The sequence below is a fragment of the Thamnophis elegans genome, chromosome 2 (genome assembly GCF_009769535.1).
Source record: "Thamnophis elegans isolate rThaEle1 chromosome 2, rThaEle1.pri, whole genome shotgun sequence".
NCBI classification, from domain to species: Eukaryota; Metazoa; Chordata; class Lepidosauria; order Squamata; family Colubridae; genus Thamnophis; species Thamnophis elegans.
Window position 1 is genome coordinate 65,835,242 of NC_045542.1, and position 22,818 is coordinate 65,858,059.

The window sequence follows — 22,818 nt, forward strand, 5'->3', positions numbered from 1 at the left end:
GGAAATCCATTGTTAGACAAAGTTTCCTTCTTAATGTTCACTTTTCTGTACTTATTACAAGTAAGGGATGCCTACCAGAAAAAAAAATGATAGCAGTCACAGTAGTTGCTAGAAGTGTTCAAAAATATTCCAAGTGCCTAAATTCAGTATGAGCACCAAAATAGACTGCTAATTTTGCAGAAAACTGTGTCACCTCACAGTGAACGTATCTAACCATCTATTACTAGAACTGGGTCCTCCCAAATCAGCTTCAGGTTATTTGCTTACAAGGTTTATAATGTTAACATGCTCATTCATTTTGCTGCTAGTGTTTTCCCTCCCCAGGGCCTCAGAACTGGAATTCAGTAACTGTCCCAAGTGCACCACCATAGTACCAGGATCTCCTTTGCATTACTAGAGGGAAGTTGCCTGTTCTTGCTAGTTAGGAAGATGTGATATTAAATACAATTTGATCAGGTACCTATATACAGGAGACAAAGAGACAGGGATTTCAACTGTAAACGTTGTGCATTTCTAAATAAGCAATTCTGTTTTTAGTACTTACTTGGAAAATATTTTGACATTGTCAAGGGAAGTTGCCAAACATTATTCTAAAAATCTTTTACCGTTATTGTGAAAGGAAAATAAAAGGTTTTATTTCAGAAATTGCAACAGAATTCACATTTTTCATTTTGTCTAGAAAAGGAAGTATCTATCTTCCTCAGCTTTTCCAGCATCAGGTGGTGCAGGCTCATGAATTAATTCATTGCAAGGGCTCCCCTGTTTTGGAAGCTGCTCTCCTCTGTTTCTCTTACCTTGTGTGGCTGAGGTGACAAGGACAGTGGTGATGCACAGGCTCCAAAGGGCATGGATGAGCAGGGCCATCCTGCAGTGAGTGCTGGAGTTGTCAGCGACCAGGAGCCACTCTGTTCATCCCCAAGGAGGGTAAATCACAGCAGGCCTAGTGGGGAAAGAGGAGAAGACTTGAGTCAGGAATTAGCACAGGGGTGAGTTATTACCTGCTGTCCTCAATCTGCCTCCTATAGAAATCACGCTAACATTATTTTTCCTGTTCTAAAGGATATACATTGTTGTCCTTAATCAGCCTTTCTATTCTTTGGCCCTTCAGATTAACATATCTATCTCTTCCCAGAAAAAATTAGAAGCCTTTTATGAACCCTGTCTATTCTCTCTACAAGAGGATATTTGAAGAATCAAAACACTGAGCTGGAATTACTGTTTTTATCCAAAGGACATGTACCCCCAAAGAGTAGATTTTTCTCAAGAATACTTTCATCAGAACATATTGTGCAATAACATGAAACCAATATATCCAGACAAGAAGTAGCTGGAATCCACAAGGATTCATTTTTGGCCATTGCTAGAAAATGATAAAAAAAAATTCGAAGCAGATTCTCTTTATACGTCTCTGTTTTTCCAAAAGAGAACTTGTTTCTCTGCAGGGTTTTCGCCCACTTGCTCATTCACACATCTCAAAACTTAAGACATTCCTGTAAAGAATCTTCAACAAACACAGCTATTTATACTCCTATTTACTTCAAAAACAACAGCCACATAATGTATCCTCCATTGAATGCCTCCAAATCAAATGTTACCAAAGACCGATGTCAGTTAGAGATGAATTTCTTTTGAGTTCTTGAAACAAGGAACAGTGGCAACCTTTCTAATACTTGAAAGCTAAGGTAACATTACTGCAGTGCTTTTCATTTATTAAAATGACATTAAGAGTTTGTAAAAGAAAAAAGGAACAGCTGAGAAAAATTCAGAAAGTTAAAACAAAATAGTTGGTAAACAGAATTAACAAGTGTCATAACAAGATTAGAATTTTCAATATTTTATTACTTGGATTCATGTAATTGATGAACATATTATATCATTTTAAAAACTACAGATGGTTGTTAAAATCCAAGTATATATAAATATTATCAGTATAATAAGCAAAGTATATATCTTAAAATAAGATTCAAAGTTATTGTAAGTTCTATCCAAGCTTTTGAATATTTATTTTGATTTAACAGATTCTTTAGAGTCAGAATATTAAGATTTTATGTTAAGGGAAGCTCAACATTTGGATAGGATACAAGCACATATATAGGATTATAACATAGTTAAATTCTGTCAGATTTACTTTTGAGATACAGAGTTATATTGGACATTATGAGACATTCTATCAGAAAGTAAACCATATTTCTGTCTTTCATCTCTTGTAGATAAAAAAAAAACCCTCAAGAACACTGTTTCAGTGTTTCCCTGCCTCCTGAGAAATTCCTGTATCTGAGGCATGGAAGCAGTTGTGCCTTGCGAAGAAGCTGGAGGCACAAGAGAGCATCAATCTAGAGTATCCATGACACGTGGCAGACTTTCTGGATCTGGCAGTCTCCTCGTGTGAACTGAGAATGGGTTCTGGAATACACCCAGCAGTTTTGGTGGAAGCTTCTCAACTACTGACAGTTTTGTCCCTGAGTAAAACTAAATAGCTTCCAAGGAAACTCCGGATTCTCCAAAACATCATTTTCAAAGTCCTCTTCATTGAATTGTGCCTTTATTCACACATCCCAAGATAATTTGGTTGAAACCATGCTAAGAAGGACCCACCTTAAAAACACAAAAACCTCCCAAACCCCCTGAAAAGTCTCTTCAGTATTCCATCATTATTCAAATATTATCAATAGTAATACTGATAAATATTATCAATAGTAATATTGGTAAATATTTGAATAAGAACTGAATAAAATAAGAATTTTTTTCTTTGCTGCATTCTTCGTATTCCTTCAGTATGATATTCCTTCAAAGGAATGGGCAAATTGAACTGTGTGAAGCTATGAAAATCCATGTTTTGGCTTGTAAAATTCAGTGCCACAGTTGCCCAATTATGCAGTGTGGGTTTTCCATCTTTCTGAGACATGAATTGCTGTAGACCTGGTCTACAAGCTCTAATTAAATATAACACCATTAAATCTTCCATTCAACTGGCTTAAAATTTGGGTGAGCGAAATCCTGGCCCTATGAGTGATAGGACCTCACATATTTGGGATGTGATCAGACATCATCTGTATGCAACACTCAAAGTGACAATGAAGTTACTATTCTATTCTATTCTATTCTATTCTACTCTACCCTACCCTACCCTATCCTACCCTGGCAGCCTGGTCAGTGGCTGTACCACTATAAGTCCTGGCACAGGAAAAATCAACCTCCAAATTTGAACTGTTCATGGTGCTTAGAGCTACCATGTCTGGGTGTTCCATGATGCTTTTCAAAGGCAACTGGACTTTCTTGGTTTTTTTTCCTTGAAAATGTTTAACTTCTCGCCCAAGAAGTGTCTTCAGAACATTCCAAACAGCCAGAACTGAATTGAGAATTTCCATAGGTATTTACTATATCCAGGCTGCAATAAATTAGATCATCACTAGATGGCAGCAAATAGAGTTTTCTGCTGGTCCACTCCCCATTCCCACCCCCACCCATCATATAGTGGCTGTCTTTATGTTTGCAGATAATAGTGCCCAATTCTGCCTACACATATACTTGAAGTTATGAATTAACATTAATAAATATTCAAATATATTCCAAACTAATATGCCCGGTTTTATTTTGGAAATTTGGTTACTCTACTTGTTATAGTTCACGACCATGCCACTCTGACCCTCCCCTCTCCCTCAAACTTTGGGTATGGCTCCTTTTCACCAAAGAATTGCAAAAAAAAAAAAAAAAACCCTCAGCAGAAAATTAGCAGGATATGAATTGTAGGAGAAGCTTCACCTAATACATTTTGGCTTGTCAGACTACTCTTGAAGGCACAGAAAAACACAACCCAGTCACATGACTGAACAAATAACACTATCAGCACTTGTTATGTGTGTCTTTCTCATATCAGAGCACAAATAATTCCTTAAGGAAAGAGGGTAAGTTACACAGAAGACCCAAAGAAGAGATCAATAATGACAGCATAGTCTTTCACACCGCACGGTTATTCTGTCCAGCTTCTCAATCAGATGGCTTTTGGTCCCTGCCTTGAGGGGAATCTGGTGCAGCCAAGCGTAGGAAAAATAAGACACAATGTAAGCCACAGCTATATACTGAATAGATCATACTCCCCCTTTCCAGATGTCATTTACTAGATTCAGCTATAGGGGGATTCAAGAAACAGGCCACACAGGCTACCATTTCATATTTATAGCAGATTTTTAGACTAGGCAGTTGTCAGCTGCCAGCCTAAAGGACGTCTTACAAGGACTCAAGACTTGAAATATCTGTCAGTTCCAAGAACTGCTGAACGGCTTCAGGGACTGACTGCGGGGAAGCCCAGAATACATGGCCATTCTGCCATATATCTGAGATGCTTTTCTCTCTCTTTCCTCAGCGACTCCTTTCACACACATATACTGTAAGATTGCCAGCAACTTTAGCTTTAGCATTTCCAGAGAGCCAACGGCAAACTGCTTTTCTGCTCTCCTCGGTTTTGTTTGTTTGTTTTGTTTTGTCTTCTTTTCAAAGCTTTTTAAGTATTTCTCTGGAGTCTATTCTCATAGCCCTTGGCTACATCTCTAAACTTCAGATGATGTGCATCCTGTACCTACTGACCCTATTTCTGACACCAACAACTAGGTCTCTGCAGGACCATAAATCTCATTGTATGTAAGAGTAAAAATGATGCCCATTAGAAATAGCTCATTTTAAAGATACTTGCTGCACTTAATTAGGCCTTCAGGTATTTGGTGAGAAAAAAAATAAATAAATATTTGTTGTTCAGGGACTGGTCATCTTTTGACAACTGGAAGTCATATATTTAAATTATTGCCTTTAGCAGTCAAGGATTATAGGAAAGAGGTAATCACATGGAGGCTGAATTTGCTTTAGTATCAGCTGAGGTTTGCTACAGGAAATCCAGTCCTATTCAAAAAACATTCATGTATAGAACTAAATGTAAGAGCGATAGTGCTCATTACGCACATTACGCTGTGACATCTATAGTAATCCAAGAGAACACAATCTAAGAGATCGCAAAATTGACTGCCATAGGGGACTTTTCATGTGTACATACAGGCCTGGATGTGGTACCTTCACTTTGTAACCAACAAGCAGGTTCTTTAGGAACTTCTATAATGTGACTTGGGAGATGCTGGTTTCCTCTCCTAGCATGGCTGGGAGCTGCAAAAAGAGGGCTGGGCACCCATGCATACTGCAAATATTGGTTATTCTCCCTGTGTTATGGCATAATAATACTGAGTTTCCTTTTCATTATGACTGAACATTTTTACTTACCCCAACCAACCATGGTTTTCTGAAACACTATCTCTGAACATCCTGACCTGGTATAGAACAAACAAACATTACTCATCCTGGGATTTTCTAAAAAATTGGAATCAGTTATTTGAATGGAAAAATTTCCAGTTGATAAGTTCACTTGCCATGCCAGGGTAGAATCTGCTTGTTCAGGCCACTCATCATAGGAGAGTCTACGGCAGGTCCCTCAACATTTTGATGGGAATGACATAGGCCTCCTCACTGGCACTGTTATCCTATGGAATGCTCCTCCCTCCCCTAACCTGACCACCCCCAAAGAGATATAAATGGTCTCTACCTTGCTGAGTTTTCTAGCAAGTATTTAATTTACTTTGCTCCTTGATGATTTTAGTGAATTATTTTTGATTTTGTCCTTGTGGTGTTCCATTCAGAGTCAGTTTGGAGGTGTGGGCTGAGCTATAATGACCATGAAAAGAAATATGTATTATGCAAGCAGGATGGCTTCAGGGTTTGTTTTTTTAGGCAATTATGTAAAAAATGCAGATTACTGATTTCTAAATAACACAGTACAAGAAATTACATTTATTTTTGTAACAATTCATCAAGAATCATTACATATTATACTAAATTTTTAATTATAGGTTTTAAAAGTTATAGTAAAATATGTTATATTTATTTAATGCCCCTTAAACATATTTCAAAAAGGTTATTTTTGATTATTTTTAAGATATCAAAACATTTTAACACACCCTGACCATATTTGTTTGGTTTGCATACAAATATTTTCCGGTTGAATATTTCCTGGAAGACCCCCTCCATGGCCTGATACTCAGCTCCACTTTGAAAACCTGCAGCCAAATCTCAATGGAGGATTTTGTGAGCTCTAATTTCAAAGTATCTGGCTTGCACCTATTTAGGGAAACTTCATGTAAGGTGGCTTAAAGCTATCTTGGTGAGAGATTGTATCTAATGAAAAATCCCCAGTTAAGAAATATATGACTTTTCCTACCCCCTAATTTTTTCTCCACTTATCCTGTGGAGCAGACACAGTAACTTTCATAATCAATACTTTTATGGAACATAGTCAATTATTGGAAAGAATATCATTCTTAGTAGAATAATCACATCTTAATAACCACCTGATCAACATCTTTTCCTTTAATCAATATATGTTCAGGCATCTTTAAAACGATTTGCATGCCCAAATATTAAAAAGACATTCTTTTATGACTAGAGTTTTTTTTTACCTTTGTTAAGATTTCTGAAGCAGATTACACGTGGGATCTATAATGAAGTAGATGAAGTGTAGGATCCCAACATAGCTGATTCCTTACATCAGCATGGACCATTGCACATTTCTCGATAGCATACATTCTTTAAAATTAGGAAATCACCTTTATCTTTGTAAAGACAGTGCCATCATCCAATTCTCAAAATTAGGATAATAGATTTCATAGATAATAGAAACAAATAGATGCAAATAGATGCAACTTAATGTGCTACGTTGAGATGATGTCTTTACAATATTAGGTCAGTCAACAGCTAAAGAATATTGTGTGAGCTTTCTTTATGTTTGCATTGTCTGCAACTTTGAATTCGTCTAATAAAAGTATTGGCTAGTGAGGATTTTTTAAATAGAACATTCTCTTTTGCAGCCAACAGAACTACTTTGGCTTTTTGCAACAAAGCACTTCACTGTTTCTAAACGGTGCAACTGCTTTTCATTTTCCAATGACATTTACCTTCCTTGGCTTTGTGCCATGTTGTGTAGAATGTAATCCTGTCCATTTGGTCAGAAACACATTTCCCTTTGTTCAACCAGCATGGATTCAGGGATCCTAATCAAATCGAAGGTTCGACTTTTTGTAATGGTTTTGCTTTTGTGTGCAAAAATTAAAATACTGTCTATGAAGTCAATGATTCCTTTTGTATTTCCATAGCCGCTTCATTTTTTTCCTAAAAAACTTTGAGAGTATGTATTATGATGGGAAAGTTAAAAACAGACTCTCTCTCAAAGGGTGCGATAAAGGTAGTCAATTTAGCCCTCTGATTGTCAACAGCATTTTCCAGAAGCCACCTGGGACATACAGCCTGGAAAATACATTGTCTTCTGCCACTTGTGAGAGTACAACTTCTATTAATGGGAATATATGCTTTTAAAATGCAACTTTAAAATTCAAGAGCTAGACATATGCATATACGGTACAACACAGGCATCGTGTTTTTCTTAATTATGCAATATTTAAATATTATTTTACAAAACATAGCCTGCCATTTTGTTCGCAAGGCATTAATTTTTCTTTTTTTTTCTAGAATCATTTTCACGTTACAAAGAATGGAACAATGTATTCCAGAGGGTGTTTGTATGCTCCATGGTTTCACATAGGTTTAGAACAAAATATTCAAAGGGTCATCCCTTCAGCCCCTTCTATTTTCCCCAATTTTAGCAGTTTTGGAACTGCTTCACAATTCAGGAAGCTATCTAAGGTTATGACTGTATTTTCAAACTAGCTGCCCAACAAATTCTTAAATGTACGCCATAGTGAGAATATATCTTTGTGAAATTAAAATTTGTCTCTCTTCTACTGTAGTGGCCATTATCTGAATATATGAGGCCCAAGATATGGATAGGATTTTTTGGAAAACATGTTCTCCCTTAAGTAGGAAGTGGTTCATAATATAATGAATCTTTTGAAACCTAAACATGTTACCTAAGGGAGTATGCCTTGTTGCTTCTGAATGCTTTTGTGTTTTTCGAATGTTTTTCTGAACTTTGGTAGAACTATGAATGAATTCTGAAAATAGTTCCTGCAATATTTATGGAAAGTGGTTTATCTGCTTCAAAACCTTCTCTTATTGTCCTTAGACTCTGATCAATTCGCAGAGCCTTGCCATCTCTATGGCTTTGTGAAGAATTAAGTCCTGCCTTAGCTGAAATATTGCAGAAAGACTTTTGTCTAGAATTCCAAGCATCCATCTCTAAGGTGCTCCTCTTTTTAAAATAATAGATGCACATTTAGACTATTGTTAATGCTCTAACAAATTCTTCAACAAATTTCCCCATGCTTTTAAATTCTTTGCCCTTTCAAAGATGACATTCTTCTCAGGGATGTAAGGGACCTCAAACTTTAGCCAGAACATTCTTAAAATTGGGTTTATCTTTAACAAAGGGAAAATATTAATAAATGCTGTGGCTTTCTTTCCCATTATTCTAAAGAAGAATTTTTGTGCCATCCATTTCCCTCCTTATGGAGCTAGGAGACTGGGGCAAAGCTAGCTTCCTTCCATTAAGGCTAAGACTAAGATTATTAAAACTGAAAGATTCCAGTGTAGGAAACAATGTCGTATTCTTTCTCTAATTAGGAAAGCTGAAATTTAAAGCAAAGGCACCTGTACATATCCTTTCAAAAAGGTCCTGGAATGTCTAATTGTACAGCTGATGCTTATCAGACAATAGTGGAAAATCAATGTGAAAATTATGCTAAAGCTAGCTCTAAATATTTAGAAGAATGAAAGAAAATCCTGCTTACCTTTTCCCAGAAGAGAGGGAAACCTGGAAAATGTAGTCCTGATATGCATGACTATCATACCTCTCCTCCCCCAAAAGCTTGGCTACAAAAATATTGTCCACCTAGACTTGACTTCTAAATACACAGCCAAGAAAGAATCAGTGGACACCCCAGTCAAGAATTAAATACTAAATCGTTTTATAATGCTATTGATTCAGATGTGACAGGGTATCCTTTTGTCCTATTTTACAATAGCAACTCCTCTTTAAAAGAGGCTTCCAGTTCAAATCTGCTTTAAAGATAATCATAAAAATATAGAGCAAACCTTTAGTACATGGAGAGCATAGTGAGTTATGTCTAGTATTAGTCCTCCTAACTCAAGTTACAATAATTCATTCAAAAATCTAAAAATTTACAGTTTATGTAAATACACATGCTCCTCATTTTTGATGATGCATTCCCCCTTGTCTCCCCCATTTTTGAAATGAAGAAATACCGTAGCTTAAAGTACAATTAATACCCATGCTACTTGATAATTAGAATATAATTATACTATCCAAAACACACCCCTACCTTGGTTAAATTAAACGCTGAAGACAATAACTCATCAGCACAAGTCAGAAAAAGGAAATAGAGTCTATTAGTCCACTGGCATTATTACAAAAACTTGTAAGAAGTCATATCCTCCACAAACTAATTTCTACCTAAATTTTTTCTTTCTCTTTCCCCCTCTTCATCTCCATCTTTCAATTCTATCTGAAAATACTTCTTGGATTAATTTAAAATCTTTAATCTAAAATCCAGCATCCCACTTTACATTATGAGAAGCCAAATAACTCCAGGAAGCAATAGTATAAGAAAGAAAGGCCTCCATCATCACATCTGGTAGACAGAGATATACTTTTTATATACATGCAGGCTTCACTAAGTTATTATCCCTCAGGAACCATGTCTAATCTTCTTTTAAATCTACTTAAATAAGTGGCAATTAACGCATCTTGGGTTAGTAACTGCACAACCTAATTATGTGGCAGGAATCTCCAATCAATTAGATTTATTGGTGAGTCCCAAAATTTACTATGTTGAGGTGTGAGAAAAAATGTTCTCTGTTTTCTTCATACCATATAAATTCTGTTCCCAGTCTTATTTTCTCTAAAGTTACTTTCACTAGTTAACTGAGGACTTTTAGCCATCATCAGGAAAATATTTCTTCATTGTAAAATTACATATGATTTAGAAGACACTGTAAGTCTCTAGTTAAGCTCCTGGCTAGATAACATACAGTACAGGAATCAATTCAGATTTCTCTACCAAGTGGTTATTCAGCCTCCATTTGAAATCCTCCAGTAAGAGGACTCTACTGCTGTAATAAGCAAACTGTCCCATTACTTTCCAGCTTTTTCTGTTGGGAAATTTCGCATAAAATTAATTGTGAATCTTGTTTCTTTTAATTTTAACCCAATAGTCTTTGTCTTCCTCTTGGTTTCAATAGAGAAGGGGCCTCCCATTTTTGGATGTGGAATCTGTATGAATATCTGAAGATTACTATCATATTGCATTATTTTGTCTTTTGCAACCCAAAGATTCCAGCTTCTTTTATTGTTTCTCTTGACCTTACTTTCCAGACTCTTTATCATACTCTTTATCTCTCCTTCCAATCTCCAACATCACATCCTTTCTAAAGTGCAATGCCCAGAACTCAGCATTGTACTCAAAATGCACTCCAACCCAGTCAGTATATAGTCAAACAACTATTTCCTCTGATCCAGATATGAAGGTTTTTTTTAGATGCAGCTTGATATCACATTAGCTTTTTTAGTTACTGCATCCTATGGATTGCTCATGTTCAAATTCTGGTTGATTAGAACCTTAAACCTCCTACAGCTGGATTTGGCCCAACGCCGAACTTCTCAAGGTCATTTTGATATGTGTTTAAGGAATTAGCAATCTCCCTAGCTCAGTGTCATCTGCAAATCTGGTAAGAACCATTACCTCTGGATCTTTTTTCTCCACATTTCAGTACAGTGGCAACTCAGATTTAGTGAACATATGGCGGCATTTGATTTTCCATTTTTATTTCTTTTCTTGCAGTTTCTCATTTTTTTCTTCTTGGCATTTTTCCCTCAAGTGCAGGGTCCATGTTTTTAGATCAACGAGTAATTTACCCAATCAATAGGAAATGATTGACCAACTTGTTGTTTGAACATGACATTGTGGATGTTATCATCCAGTTTGCTTTCAAACCTGAGATGGGACTCACAGTTTCCTGATCTTTAGACTCGTGCCTTAACCATTGAACTATTTTGAACTATATTTTTTTCATTGGTGCAATAAGTGAAAGATTTTCTTTTCGTCCCAATCTTCTAAAGATAGCCCAGATGCCATTTTATGTAGGGATTTTATTTTTTGTCCATTTTGTATTTACCAAGCCTCACATAACATACAATTGTCCATCCCTTTGGAAATGTTTAGAAATTTGGAATTAAATTTTCTAGTCACAGTGCTAACCATTCAATGGTCTAGGATCCTTCCATCCTGAATGATCAGAATTTTTACACAAATCTCATAGCTTACCTTGATTCTAGATAACTTATGAACACTGAGTTTCTCTTCGACTTCCCCCATTCTATTCTAGAATCGCTGCTAATGCAAACCAATGGAACAGTTCAATGAATGGAAGTGGAAACAGTTCACAGAATAGGTGGTATGATTTTTCTGTCTCTCTGAAGCCTTCCGGGCATCATTAATATCTGTGAGAGTCCCTGAAACCTTCAGATAGGATGCTGAGGGCATATGGAGGCTGAGGGGAGGGTGTCTCTGTCCACTCATGAAACAATGAATTGCACTCTCTGTTCTCTCTGCTGTAGAACAGATTTCTTTGTATCTCCATCAATCTTCCTTTTTCCATTTTTTCCACTACACAGCTCTCTGCACTGTCATCTCTTTTCTCCATTTTCTTCTCTAATAATTTTTTTTCCCCTCAAATACCTTTTCTAGTCACAGTGCTAACCATTCTTCTCAATGGTACACACAAATTTTATATCCCACTAAGAAAAAGGCACATACAGACAATTCAATGGAATAAAACAGTTTTGTTGGGCATTGGAATGTAGAGGTATTGCATGATAACTTGGAAAATACTGAGCTCCTTCTGAAATAGTTGAAGGAGAAATACTTGAAAGTAAGTTGTGATCCTACACCTACACCACACCAGTATAATGTATTGAAGACAACAATTAAAAAAAACCCACAGCATATCACCCAGGAAGTTCCCATGCACAAGGTTTTCCATCACCTTAATCACTATGCCACATATTTGCATCATCATTGGCAGATAAAGATTCCCTTTCATAAAGTGCAGTGATTATAAGTGAGGCAGAACTTTGATTAATGGACTTTTCAAGTTCTAAGACAATGGACCATTAGAAGGCTTTATCTGTGCTCTCTTGAGTTTTAGAGAGATGCTGAGTAAAGCTTGGTTAATGCAGACCCAATAACCATCGGAAGAACATGTGGTTACTTTTCTCAATGCACCAACACCTGAAATTTAACAGACTATTAGAAAATAGGAGTGGGCCCAGGGGTTCTCATCCAAAGCATCATTTACATAGAAGATTTGATCAATGTAGGGCTCACCCATAGCCCTTGCTCACTCAAAGGAGGGTGTAAACATGGGATTAAGTATCTCTAACACAGAAAAACAATAACTCGCTCCTGGGCTTTAATCCCCCTGCTGGTAGACAGATGCTGCACCAACTACTACTCAATCGCAGTTTAGCTCTACCGGAGGTCTTAACTGAATTAAACACAATGGCTCTTTCTTCTCCTTGGCCACCTCCTGTGCTACAGCTCAGAACAGAATCCCCTTACAGAGTATGACCAAAGGAATGTCCACTCAGTAATGGGACACTGTCAAAAAAAACCCTACACCTCTTTCCATTGCCTTGTATGGGAATCGGTTTGCATTCCCTGACCTGGAAGAGTAATAAAGTGTGCTTTGAAGAAAGACCTTGGAAGCTGATTCTAGGAAACTCTTAACAATAAAAGAGACATCTCAAGCTAGGAGTTCTCAGGACTTGTAGGTCCTATAAAGAAGATCCACAGGCCCCCAAGCTTTTTTACATTCATTCGGAATGTGAGTTCTGCATATGAAAAAGGAGACGCTTTGTTGGAGCGAAGCATAATAAATCACTCAACATTTTCAATGAAGTCTACAAAAATAACTAGCGTTAAACTGCTGTTTTCAGTTTCTCTCGCATCCTAAGCCTTCTGCTATTCCTCCTACGGTGTTCTTCCTACTAGTTCTTCCTACTGTGGCGGAAAGGTAGTGTAATCCCTGTGGGAAAGAGTGTTTGTTCCTGAGCACTGTAACTCTCCCCGGTTCACTAACGTGAAGGAGAAGGCTGACAGCTACAGCACAAGGGAATGAGAAGATACAGATGTCCAAGTCTTGGCTTCAGTGCCTGGTTCCCTGGCACAGAGACAGTGATTCCCCATAGAAGCTGAGGACACAACATGAGCGAGCAGTTGTAAATTTTCTTACAGAATAGGGTAGTAGGAGATGGGGTAAAATAGGACCGTATACATCACAGCCAGGGAACACTGTGTTCTGAGCAGGACGCTGAGAGCTGAGGCAAAAAATCACTTCCATTGGCACCTTCTGTGTGCTAGCATGGTGACTATTCAGATTTTGGGTATCCAAACTTGACTGATCTTTACAAAAGCTCAGCCATATTGGACTTGATTAGTACTTGGGTAGGAAACCATCAGGAAATCTCAAGACTATAATATAGTCTGAGAAACAAAATAAGAACCTAGAAAAAGCCAATGACAAATTGCTTCCTTATGGCTGAAAATACAAGCAGCTCAGGTTGACGCAAGAGGGCCTTTATCTTAAACAGATGTTCCTCCAAAACCTACATTACCTACAGTTAATGCGAAGAACAATTTACCTTCAAAGAAGGCTCTGCCACACAAAAGGAAACATGTAATAGGCCTGACTTATTCAACAGATGCTGCATTTGTGCAGGGCACCCCAAATTTCTTCACCCAACCCTGCTAAATATTCTGAATTTACATCTTGACACAGAATACTTGTTCCACTGAAGCTCTATACCCAATCTTTTTTACTCTAATAAGATCAATAATGGGGTATTAACTTATGTCAGAAGTTTAATCACAGCTAAATGTCATGTATCTCTGCAGTGTAATGTGTTTGACTGATGACGATCACATGAGCTAATTGAATACATACACCACTGACCAAAGTCCCTGCTATTAATTTTCCAAGGGCATAGCTGTCCCAAACTGCCAATATTCAATATTCAGATTTTTATTATCAGGCACCAGGTGGGGTTAATGCTTGTCCCAAACAATAAAAGTGACTGGTCACAATGATGACAAAATTTACAAAGTGCTTCAGGGAACTGTTGTGGTTTCTATATGCATTCAGCGAGAAAAGCTCATCCCACCAAGCAGCCTTAATGCCAGGCCGGTGTGCAGGGATGGTGCAGAAAGCATCCTTGCTCCAACCTCACCTCCTTCCCTCTTTCTTTGCAGTGCCTGGCTCTTGACCAATTGTGTCAGCTCTTAATGATGGGAGAGATTATCCCTGCAGAGTCTTTCATGTTAATTTCCTGCTCTGCCAGACAAACTGACTCAAACTGTCCCAGCTTAAGCTAGAGATTAACAAGCAGGCGGGAAATTGTCCCCCTGCCTGCCCTTTCCCGGAGCTGAGAGAAAGTTGTTCCTCTGCTGGGCCTCAAGTCTTTGTCCTGGGATGCTTCCGTTTAGTGATTCTGGGCTTTCTGAAACAGGACCAGGAATACGCTTCCCCAGGCAGGGCAATGTGCATTAAAGACACTTTCAAACCCTTCCCTAATTATGGATTTATCAACTCTCCACAAGGCTGCTCTCTTGCTTGCACTCTCTTGGGAAAAGACGCGGCTTCTTAAGAAACTGCCTAATTACATCTAAAACTGCCAAATTATTGCATTACCCCCAAGAGGGCAGCGATGTACATACTCTGCAATGTACACCAGGGTGAGACAGCAGCCAGATGTAGGCCCAGAAGAGATGATTATGCAGGGGGAGCAAAAAGCCATTTGTCGTTGCGTGCTGAGCAGGTGCCGCATGATCCAGTGGTTGAACACTGGAGTGGAAGCAAAGACAACACAGCTTTTGCCCTTCACTTCAATGAGTGGGTTTTATTTCTAGGTGCTCGTAAGCAGATCTTCCCCTTTAGCTCATTTAAACTGCATGTTCTCGGGATCCCTTTGTTGGTATTGTCAGCATCCAACTACAGGACAAACAGTTGACCTAGAATAAAGTAGATTCATATCCATCTAAATCATGAAAAAAATGCAACAGCATGTGAGGATCATCCCAGGAAGTTGTGTGCTTTTAAGGTAAAGGTAAAAGTTCCCCTCGCACACATGTGCTAGTCGTTCCCGACTCTAGGGGGCAGTGCTCATCTCTGTTTCAAAGCTGAAGAGCCAGCGCTGTTCAAAGATGGCTCCATGGTCATGTGGCCAACATTACTAAATGCCAAAGGTGCGCAGAATGCTGTTATCTTCCCACCAAAAGTGGTTCCTATTTTTGTACTTGCATTTTTACATGCTTTCGAACTGCTAGATTGGAAGAAGCTGGGACAAGTAATGGGAGCTCCCTCCATTAGGCATTCAAACTGCTGAACTGCCAACCTTTCTGATCAACAAGCTCAGTGTTTTAGTCACTGAGCCACTGCCTCCTACATGTGTGCTTTTGCAACTCCTTTATTTCCCAGGCAGCAAAAGGTTCCTGGAATGGGAATTTTGTTAACATTGACCTTCACTTCCTTGCCAGACCCATGGCTAAAGCGGATGGATTCTGAACTCCCAGAATCAGAAATCAGATTCACGCAGGAAGGGCATCTTTTTACACCTCTCGTTAAATGTTGTACACTTTCAAGCTGGTGCCTCTTTAGTTTTTTGACTGGAGCACGCAAGCCTTCTGCAGGTTAACTCACCACCTGGTCATTTGATAGATCATTTACCCCAATCTGGTCATACAGCAAATATTCGGTCTAAAGTAGATCTATTCTTAATTTGGGGATGTGGAGAATGATATTGACAAACAAAGCATGAACTGATGAGTATGCAATGTGTAAAGAAGAGATCTACACTGAAACTGCCATGAAGAAGCTAAACTAGGTCTTGTCCTAGTCCCATGATGGCAAACCTATGGCACACGTGCCACAGGTGGCACGCGGAGGCTTCTCTGCTGGCACACGAGCCATTGCCTCATCTGAGTTCACATGTGTACACATCTCCCACCAGCCAGCTGATTTTTGGGTCTTTGCAGCGCATGTTGTTTAATCAAAATGCAGTTAAAAAACTATACAAGTCATCGAGAATATAACTATATACATCCAACAGGAACAGGAGTGCATCACAGGAGCAGATAGAGGTACATCCTAGAGAGGCAGGAAATGCATCCCTGAACAATGGAGTTGAATGCTAGAGAGGAATAAAGCTGCATACAAGACAGACATAACTCCTGTAATAGTATATGCAGGCACGAGGGGAGGGAGTATGGGGGGGTATGGTGCACTCCCCTGTACTCCATTTTTGGTCCCAGGAGGCTTCAGGGAGACCTGCTAGGCCCAAAATGGGGCACAGAGGGTTACACGTGCATGTGCGGGGGGATATCGCTCATGCACAGGGGGGTATCGCTCATGCATTGTATTATGGGTGTGGGCATGCACGTGGCCGCTATCATGTACACATGCGCACCTTCGGCACGCGAGGACAAAAAGGTTAGCCATCACTGTCCTAGTCATTGTTTGGAGAGAGGAGATGCCTTATGAAAGGCAGGATGCATGCTTGTGTGTAACACATTAAAATTGTTCTGTAGCTTTAGTCAGAGTTGAGAAACAACATTCAACACCCAAATAGCTATCCATGAAACCATTAGCCCAGCAATATAACTGCTATGTTATTTTGCTATTTTAGTCACAAGGAAAAGCTGTACTCTTGAAAATAAACCACTGCCTAGCAAGAAAAGATTCGGATTCTATACCAGAAATGAACCACTATTCCAAATTGAAATCTGAAATACTACAGCTTGGTAACTTGGTAGGGGACTACTTGCTTTTATTAATTTATGTGTATGTATATGTATATATTTTATATTTATATATTTAAAGTATACTGCTTTGTAGCTTTAAAAACCCCACAAGGTTACAACAGTAATAAATACATGTAAAAACCAAGGAACGGCATATATTGAAGTCAGTAATTCTGAACAGAAAATGTCTCTACACATAGAAAGCAACACATAAAAGTATAGGAGTTTGATGGCTCAAAAGTTGACCTATTACTATAGCTTAGCTGACAAGCTGTACTTGTTTTAAAGCCAAACCTATGGGCATTATATCAATATCCTAATTATTACTCTGATTTCTGAAATAACTGCCTTACATGCCTCTGGTTTGTGCTAATGCAAAAGATACATTCCTAACAGAGCTTCTTTAAAAGTTGTCTAAAAGAACTCTCCCCTCCCAATTCTGCCAAGCTTGGCTAAGTAAGAGCTTTACAATAACCCCAAAGGAGGTGCAAATAAGAGAGTCCAGCAGTGCTAACAGAGACCAGCACCAGTGGATTTATTGGCTGTCAAGAGGACTAGATTCCACTTCTAAATACAGAAGTGCCCTGGCAACTTCTGTCATTAAACTCCTTTCCCTGCAGTGTATCCTGTGCTTTTATAAGCAGAACCACTGTTTTTATAAGTTCAAACAAAAGCCTTGTGAACAGAGAACTGGCATTGGAGTGAGGATCTCTCTACCTTCTATGGTCAGTAGTTGAAAAGTAGGAGTAAGTCTTACTGGTTAAATAGAAGAAAAGATGCTGGGTATCCTTGGTGCTATACATAACTATTTCTGCAGCCCATCCGGTTCACCTTTCTGCTCACCATAGAAACCAGGGCCTTTTCAAAATTATTGGAGGAAAAAAAACACAATTACAGGGAGCTGGTTGATGAGACGTGAGGACAAGAGGCCATATGAACTGAAGGGCAACTACGGAGGTTTCGGTTGTGGGTGGTACAAGGGACACAACTACCTACTAGATAAGAATATTTAGCACACAGCTGAGTGGTCATAGTCAGCCAAGAAGGATGTTGTCAGTCAGAAGCGCCCATGTGTTATGTCAGTGGTTCCCAAACTTGGCAACTTTAAGACTTGTGGACTTCAACTCACAGAATTCTCCAGCCATAACACATCACTGTGTTATGTGAATCCAACTACCTAAGAGTTTGTAGCTTAGCATGGAACTAGACAACTGCGGTTTGTGATGTATTGCTGTGGCTTAGCATGGTCAGGTGGAAATAGAATACATTATAGGCTCTGGGAAGCCCCAGCATTATGAAATTTTGCACACTGCTTCCCCTTGATGAATGGAGTAGTGACATTTTGTGAGTGATTCTGAATGCTCCCATCCTTTTCCATTAAGGCTTGTAAAATTGCAGATCTTGCTGGAGGTGGGTGTCACACAAGTAGCCACAATGTAATATCTTAGTTGGGTTTAATCTTCCTCTTCAAAGCCAAATGTAAAGAAAAATTACAAGTCAGTTTTACTCAGGCTAGCGCATTTGAAGTTTTAAGTGTTGAAAGGAGCAAAAAGATTAAATAGCAGCAGCATTTTAAGTTATATACCGCTCAGTGGTGGGATTCAATTTTTTTACTACCGGTTCTGTGGGCGTGGCTTGATGGGTGTGGCGTGGCTTGATGGGAGTGGCAGGGGAAGGATACTGTAAAATCTCCATTCCCATCCCACCCCACTCCAGGGGAAGGTTACTGCAAAATCTCCATTCCCTCCTGATCAGCTGAGACTCGGAAGGCAGAGAATAGATGGTGGGGCCAGTCAGAGGTGGTATTTACCGGTTCTCCGAACTACTCAAAATTTCCGCTACCAGTTCTCCAGAACTGGTCAGAACCTCCTCTGATACCTCTCTAAAGCACTTTATAGCATCTCTGATTGGTTTACTATGTCAGCATATTGCCCCCAATAATCTGGATCCTCATTTTGCCAACCTCAGAAGGATGACCGACTGAGTCGACCTTAAGCCAGGCAGGATCGAACTCCTGGCTGTAGGCAGAGCCAGCCTGCAATACTGCATTCTAATCACTGTGCCACCACAGTTCTGTGGTGCTGTTTTAAAAAAAAGATTCAGGAAAGCAAGTTCATACAGCTTCCCATACACTGCTGATATGAATCGTGAGATGGGAGGCATAAACATTCAGTATATGATAATAAGAAATATATTTGGTCATCTCAGTGAGATCCTGGATAAAAGAAATCACAGAGAGATTATCTGTGAACTGATCATTTGCGAGTTTGTCCCACACCTTCCACTTCTTCCTCCCCCAAAACACAAGGAAAAGCCACTTCAGCTTTCAAATTTGTCAGGAAAACACACATTCCCAAAGTAAATGTCTTCTTTGCCTCAAGGCCTTAGTTTATTCTTAAATGTCTGCTTCCTAGTAAATTACTTATCAATAGGTTATTACTATTTCCTTTCATCAGACTGAGAGATTTATGTGACTTATTTAATTTTATCTTAGCATGTGGTATGAACCTAGACTCGCCTAATTACCAATCATAGCTCAGTGCAATATAAAACTAATATTAAACCTCACTATACACAGGTTTTTTTAAAAGGTTATTATGGATGATTGTAACCCCCTTAATGGTTTTAATGTTCTGAGTTAGATTAATGATTGTATTCTTTTAATGTAATGATTTGAATTCATTTTAGTACTTTAATCAACAAACAATTTAGTTTCCAAGCCTGCTTTATAGGAGAAGATAGTTGAATCTTATGCACGGTCACCAAGCAGCCAGACCCCTCCCTCCCCCAGTTAATTGCATCTATAAAAGTGGAAAATGCAATATCCTTTTACCCAAATATCTCAGTTATTTTATTTTGTGGAAACTGTGCAAACAGAAGATACAGAACATTTATATGTACCATATTGTGTGTGAAATGTTTCATTCCAGCATATAGAAATGACCCATGTTGTGTTTGATCTAAAGATACCTGTAGCACTTGGTAATTTATCTCTTAACATGAGTTGTACAGCAATACTAGCACAATTTTGATGCTGGGAAACTTTGGCATACTTGAATTTCTTACGACAGACGAGTGTCAGCCCTCGGGCTGCCATTCAGGGGGGAGCCTGTCCATTGCCATGCCTGCTTGGCCATGCTTACATTCCACCAATGCGACCACATTGATGTTGACTCTGATGTCGGCAGAGCCTGTAGCTGCATGTAGCTCTGCAAGACTTCCCTCACTACTCTGCAGAGTAACTCTTCTACTTGGGTGCAACTGCCTACTTTGCCCTAACTCTTCTGCTGGGATGCGGCTAATCAGGAAGGAGGCTATGATGACACTGAGTAGGGGTGTGGCTGAGGGTGTGGGTCATGGTGATTGTTGATGGTGTCATCTGGGTGGACTTGTGGGTGGAGCTGGGTGGGGTAATGGTATACATATACATATATACATATATACATACACACACACACACACACACACACACCACACACACACACACACATATATATATATATATATTATATATATATATAATATATATATATATATTAGAGCACAGGTTCGAATCCCAGTAAGGGTATATATAGTGTCACAACCCCTGGTATGCCCCAATTATGGGAGGAAGCTAACTGCTCATCACAAGAGTCCATCAGACAGAAACCCAATATTTTACTGTTATATATATATATATATATTATATATATATATATATATATATATATATATATATATATATATATATATATATATTATATATATAGATTTTACAACCCCCGGTATTCCCAAATATGGGAGGAAAATCACTACTTCCATTCTCTGTCCTTCGGCTCGTCACAAGAGACCATCCAGGCAGAAACCCAATATTTTTACTGTTGCCTTTTTGTTACATTACATACCCATGCCCAGGTTCAAATCCCAGTAAGGGTATGGCTAGCTGATGAGAGCTAAATAGTTTGAAATAGATCTATACTAGTCTGCCTTTAGTTATTTATCAGCACAAATACAACAAATGTAACAAAAAGGCAACAGTAAAAATATTGGGTTTCTGCCTGGATGGTCTCTTGTGACGAGCCGAAGGACAGAGAATGGAAGTAGTGATCTTCCTTTTTTTCTTGGATTTAACCATGTTTGGTCTATAAATCATGAACCAGCAGGGGTCGCACATTGGCGGTTGTGACACATATTTTGAGCAACAGGGAGCCGCAGCAGAGGGATGAAAGAGCCACATGCGGCTCCAGAGCCGCAGATTGCTGACCCCTGCTCTAGACCCATGTTTCTCAACCTCAGGAATTTTAAGCTATGTGGACTTCAGTTCCCAGAATTTCCTAGCCAGCTATGCTGATTGGGGAATTCTGGGAGTTGAAGTCCACAGAGGGTTGAGAAACACTGCTCCAGTCTAAACGGATCCCATCTGGCCCCTACTCCAAAACTATTCACTGAACTCATCTTGAAAAATGACTTCTTTTCTTCATGCACACATAGGCTGTTTATCCAATTGGTCTGGAGGTTTAATATTTAACACAAAAAGAGGTTGGTAACTTCAACCTTGTAAATGACTACTAAAGAATTATTGGGCTGTTAAAGCATTAAAACAGTTTGTAACCACAATATTTTTTCTGTTTGCAGAAATAAAATACCATGAGGCTAATATGGTATGTATCACAGAGAGCAGATCTGTTTCATTCAAATGGCAATTATTCTAAACAACAGAACCTGGAGCAAATCATGCATGGGCAGAGGGTTGGACTAGATGACCTGCAAGGTCCCTTCCAACTTTGTTAATCTGTTAATATGAATTTTCCTCATCCTGGAAACACCAAAATGTACAGTACTCCCCTCCAGAACTCCCTAGCATGGCTTACTTCTGAGCATCAATCCAAATGGCCTGATTGAATCACCAATTTTCAGATTTGCTTATTACACTCTTTCCTCATAGGCAGCCCTTCCATTTGGGGGTAGAAATTTCCACTTGTTTCCCATTTTCTCTAAAGTTATGAAATCAGGGTCTTATTCCGGTTTGCATAACAAAACACAAACCATCACTTTTTTATTCAGATTGAAAAAGCAACTGAAGTGCTGCTTGAGTCTTCTTTATCAGCTCATTTACAAGTGTCAGAAAGGATAAAAAGGATCCTTGGCAGAAGTGGGCAGAACATTCACCAGAGCATCCTAAGTGAAGGCTACCGAGAATATACATTGTTTCATATTAAAACAAATTAAGAGTTTCTCAGCCTTGGCAAACCTTTCAAATAGATGGACTTCAACTTCAGAATTCCCCCAGGCCAGCATGATTAATCTACTGTTTCTCAACTTCCGCAGCTTTAACATATATGGGCTTTGACTCCCCAAAACACAGAAGTTATGAAAATGGGTACAGATAGTTCCTGACTTATGGCCACAATTCAGACCAAAACCTCTGTTGCTAAGTGATGCAGTCACTAAACGTGTCATCACATGACTGTGCTCAATTTTAATGCCTTTTTGTCATGGTCATTAAGCAAATCATCATGGTTATTAAGAGAAAATGGCTTCCCTCGTGGACTCTGCTTGTTAGAGTTCAGCAGGGAAGGTCACAAATACCAATCAAGGTGACCCAGGGACACTGCAACCATCACAAATTCATGCCAGTTGGGGGCGCTGTAATTCTTGGAAATTCAAGGACCAGTCATAAATCACTATTTTTCAATGCCATCCTATTTTCGAACTGTTGCTAAACAAGTGGTTGTAAGTTGAGGCTATCTGTAATGATGGCAAAAAGTTCTTTCCTCAACCTTATCAGGAGAAAGAAGAATAACATTTGTAGTTCAACAGCACTTTCTTCCTTGTTTTCCTTCATTTATGTTTTCCGATTATGCTGACCCTCTTCTTCTTCCTCAACTTTGTGCTCCAAAAAGGGAAAATCCCTGTTTACCTTTATTTACTATTTACATTTGCCTCATGAATGCATCAGGCTGTTTCCTGTGTACTT

General features: G+C 38.8%; 1 protein-coding gene across 1 annotated transcript in view; it reads right to left on the reverse strand.

Moving 5' to 3' along the window:
• The window catches only part of ADGRL1 (adhesion G protein-coupled receptor L1), a 139,072-nt gene that overhangs the window by 63,203 nt on the left and 53,051 nt on the right, over positions 1-22,818 (reverse strand). Inside the window, 1 exon segment of the mRNA XM_032211328.1 lies at positions 795-940. Within this exon segment, the coding sequence (XP_032067219.1) occupies positions 795-864 (70 nt within the window). The 5' untranslated portion in view covers positions 865-940.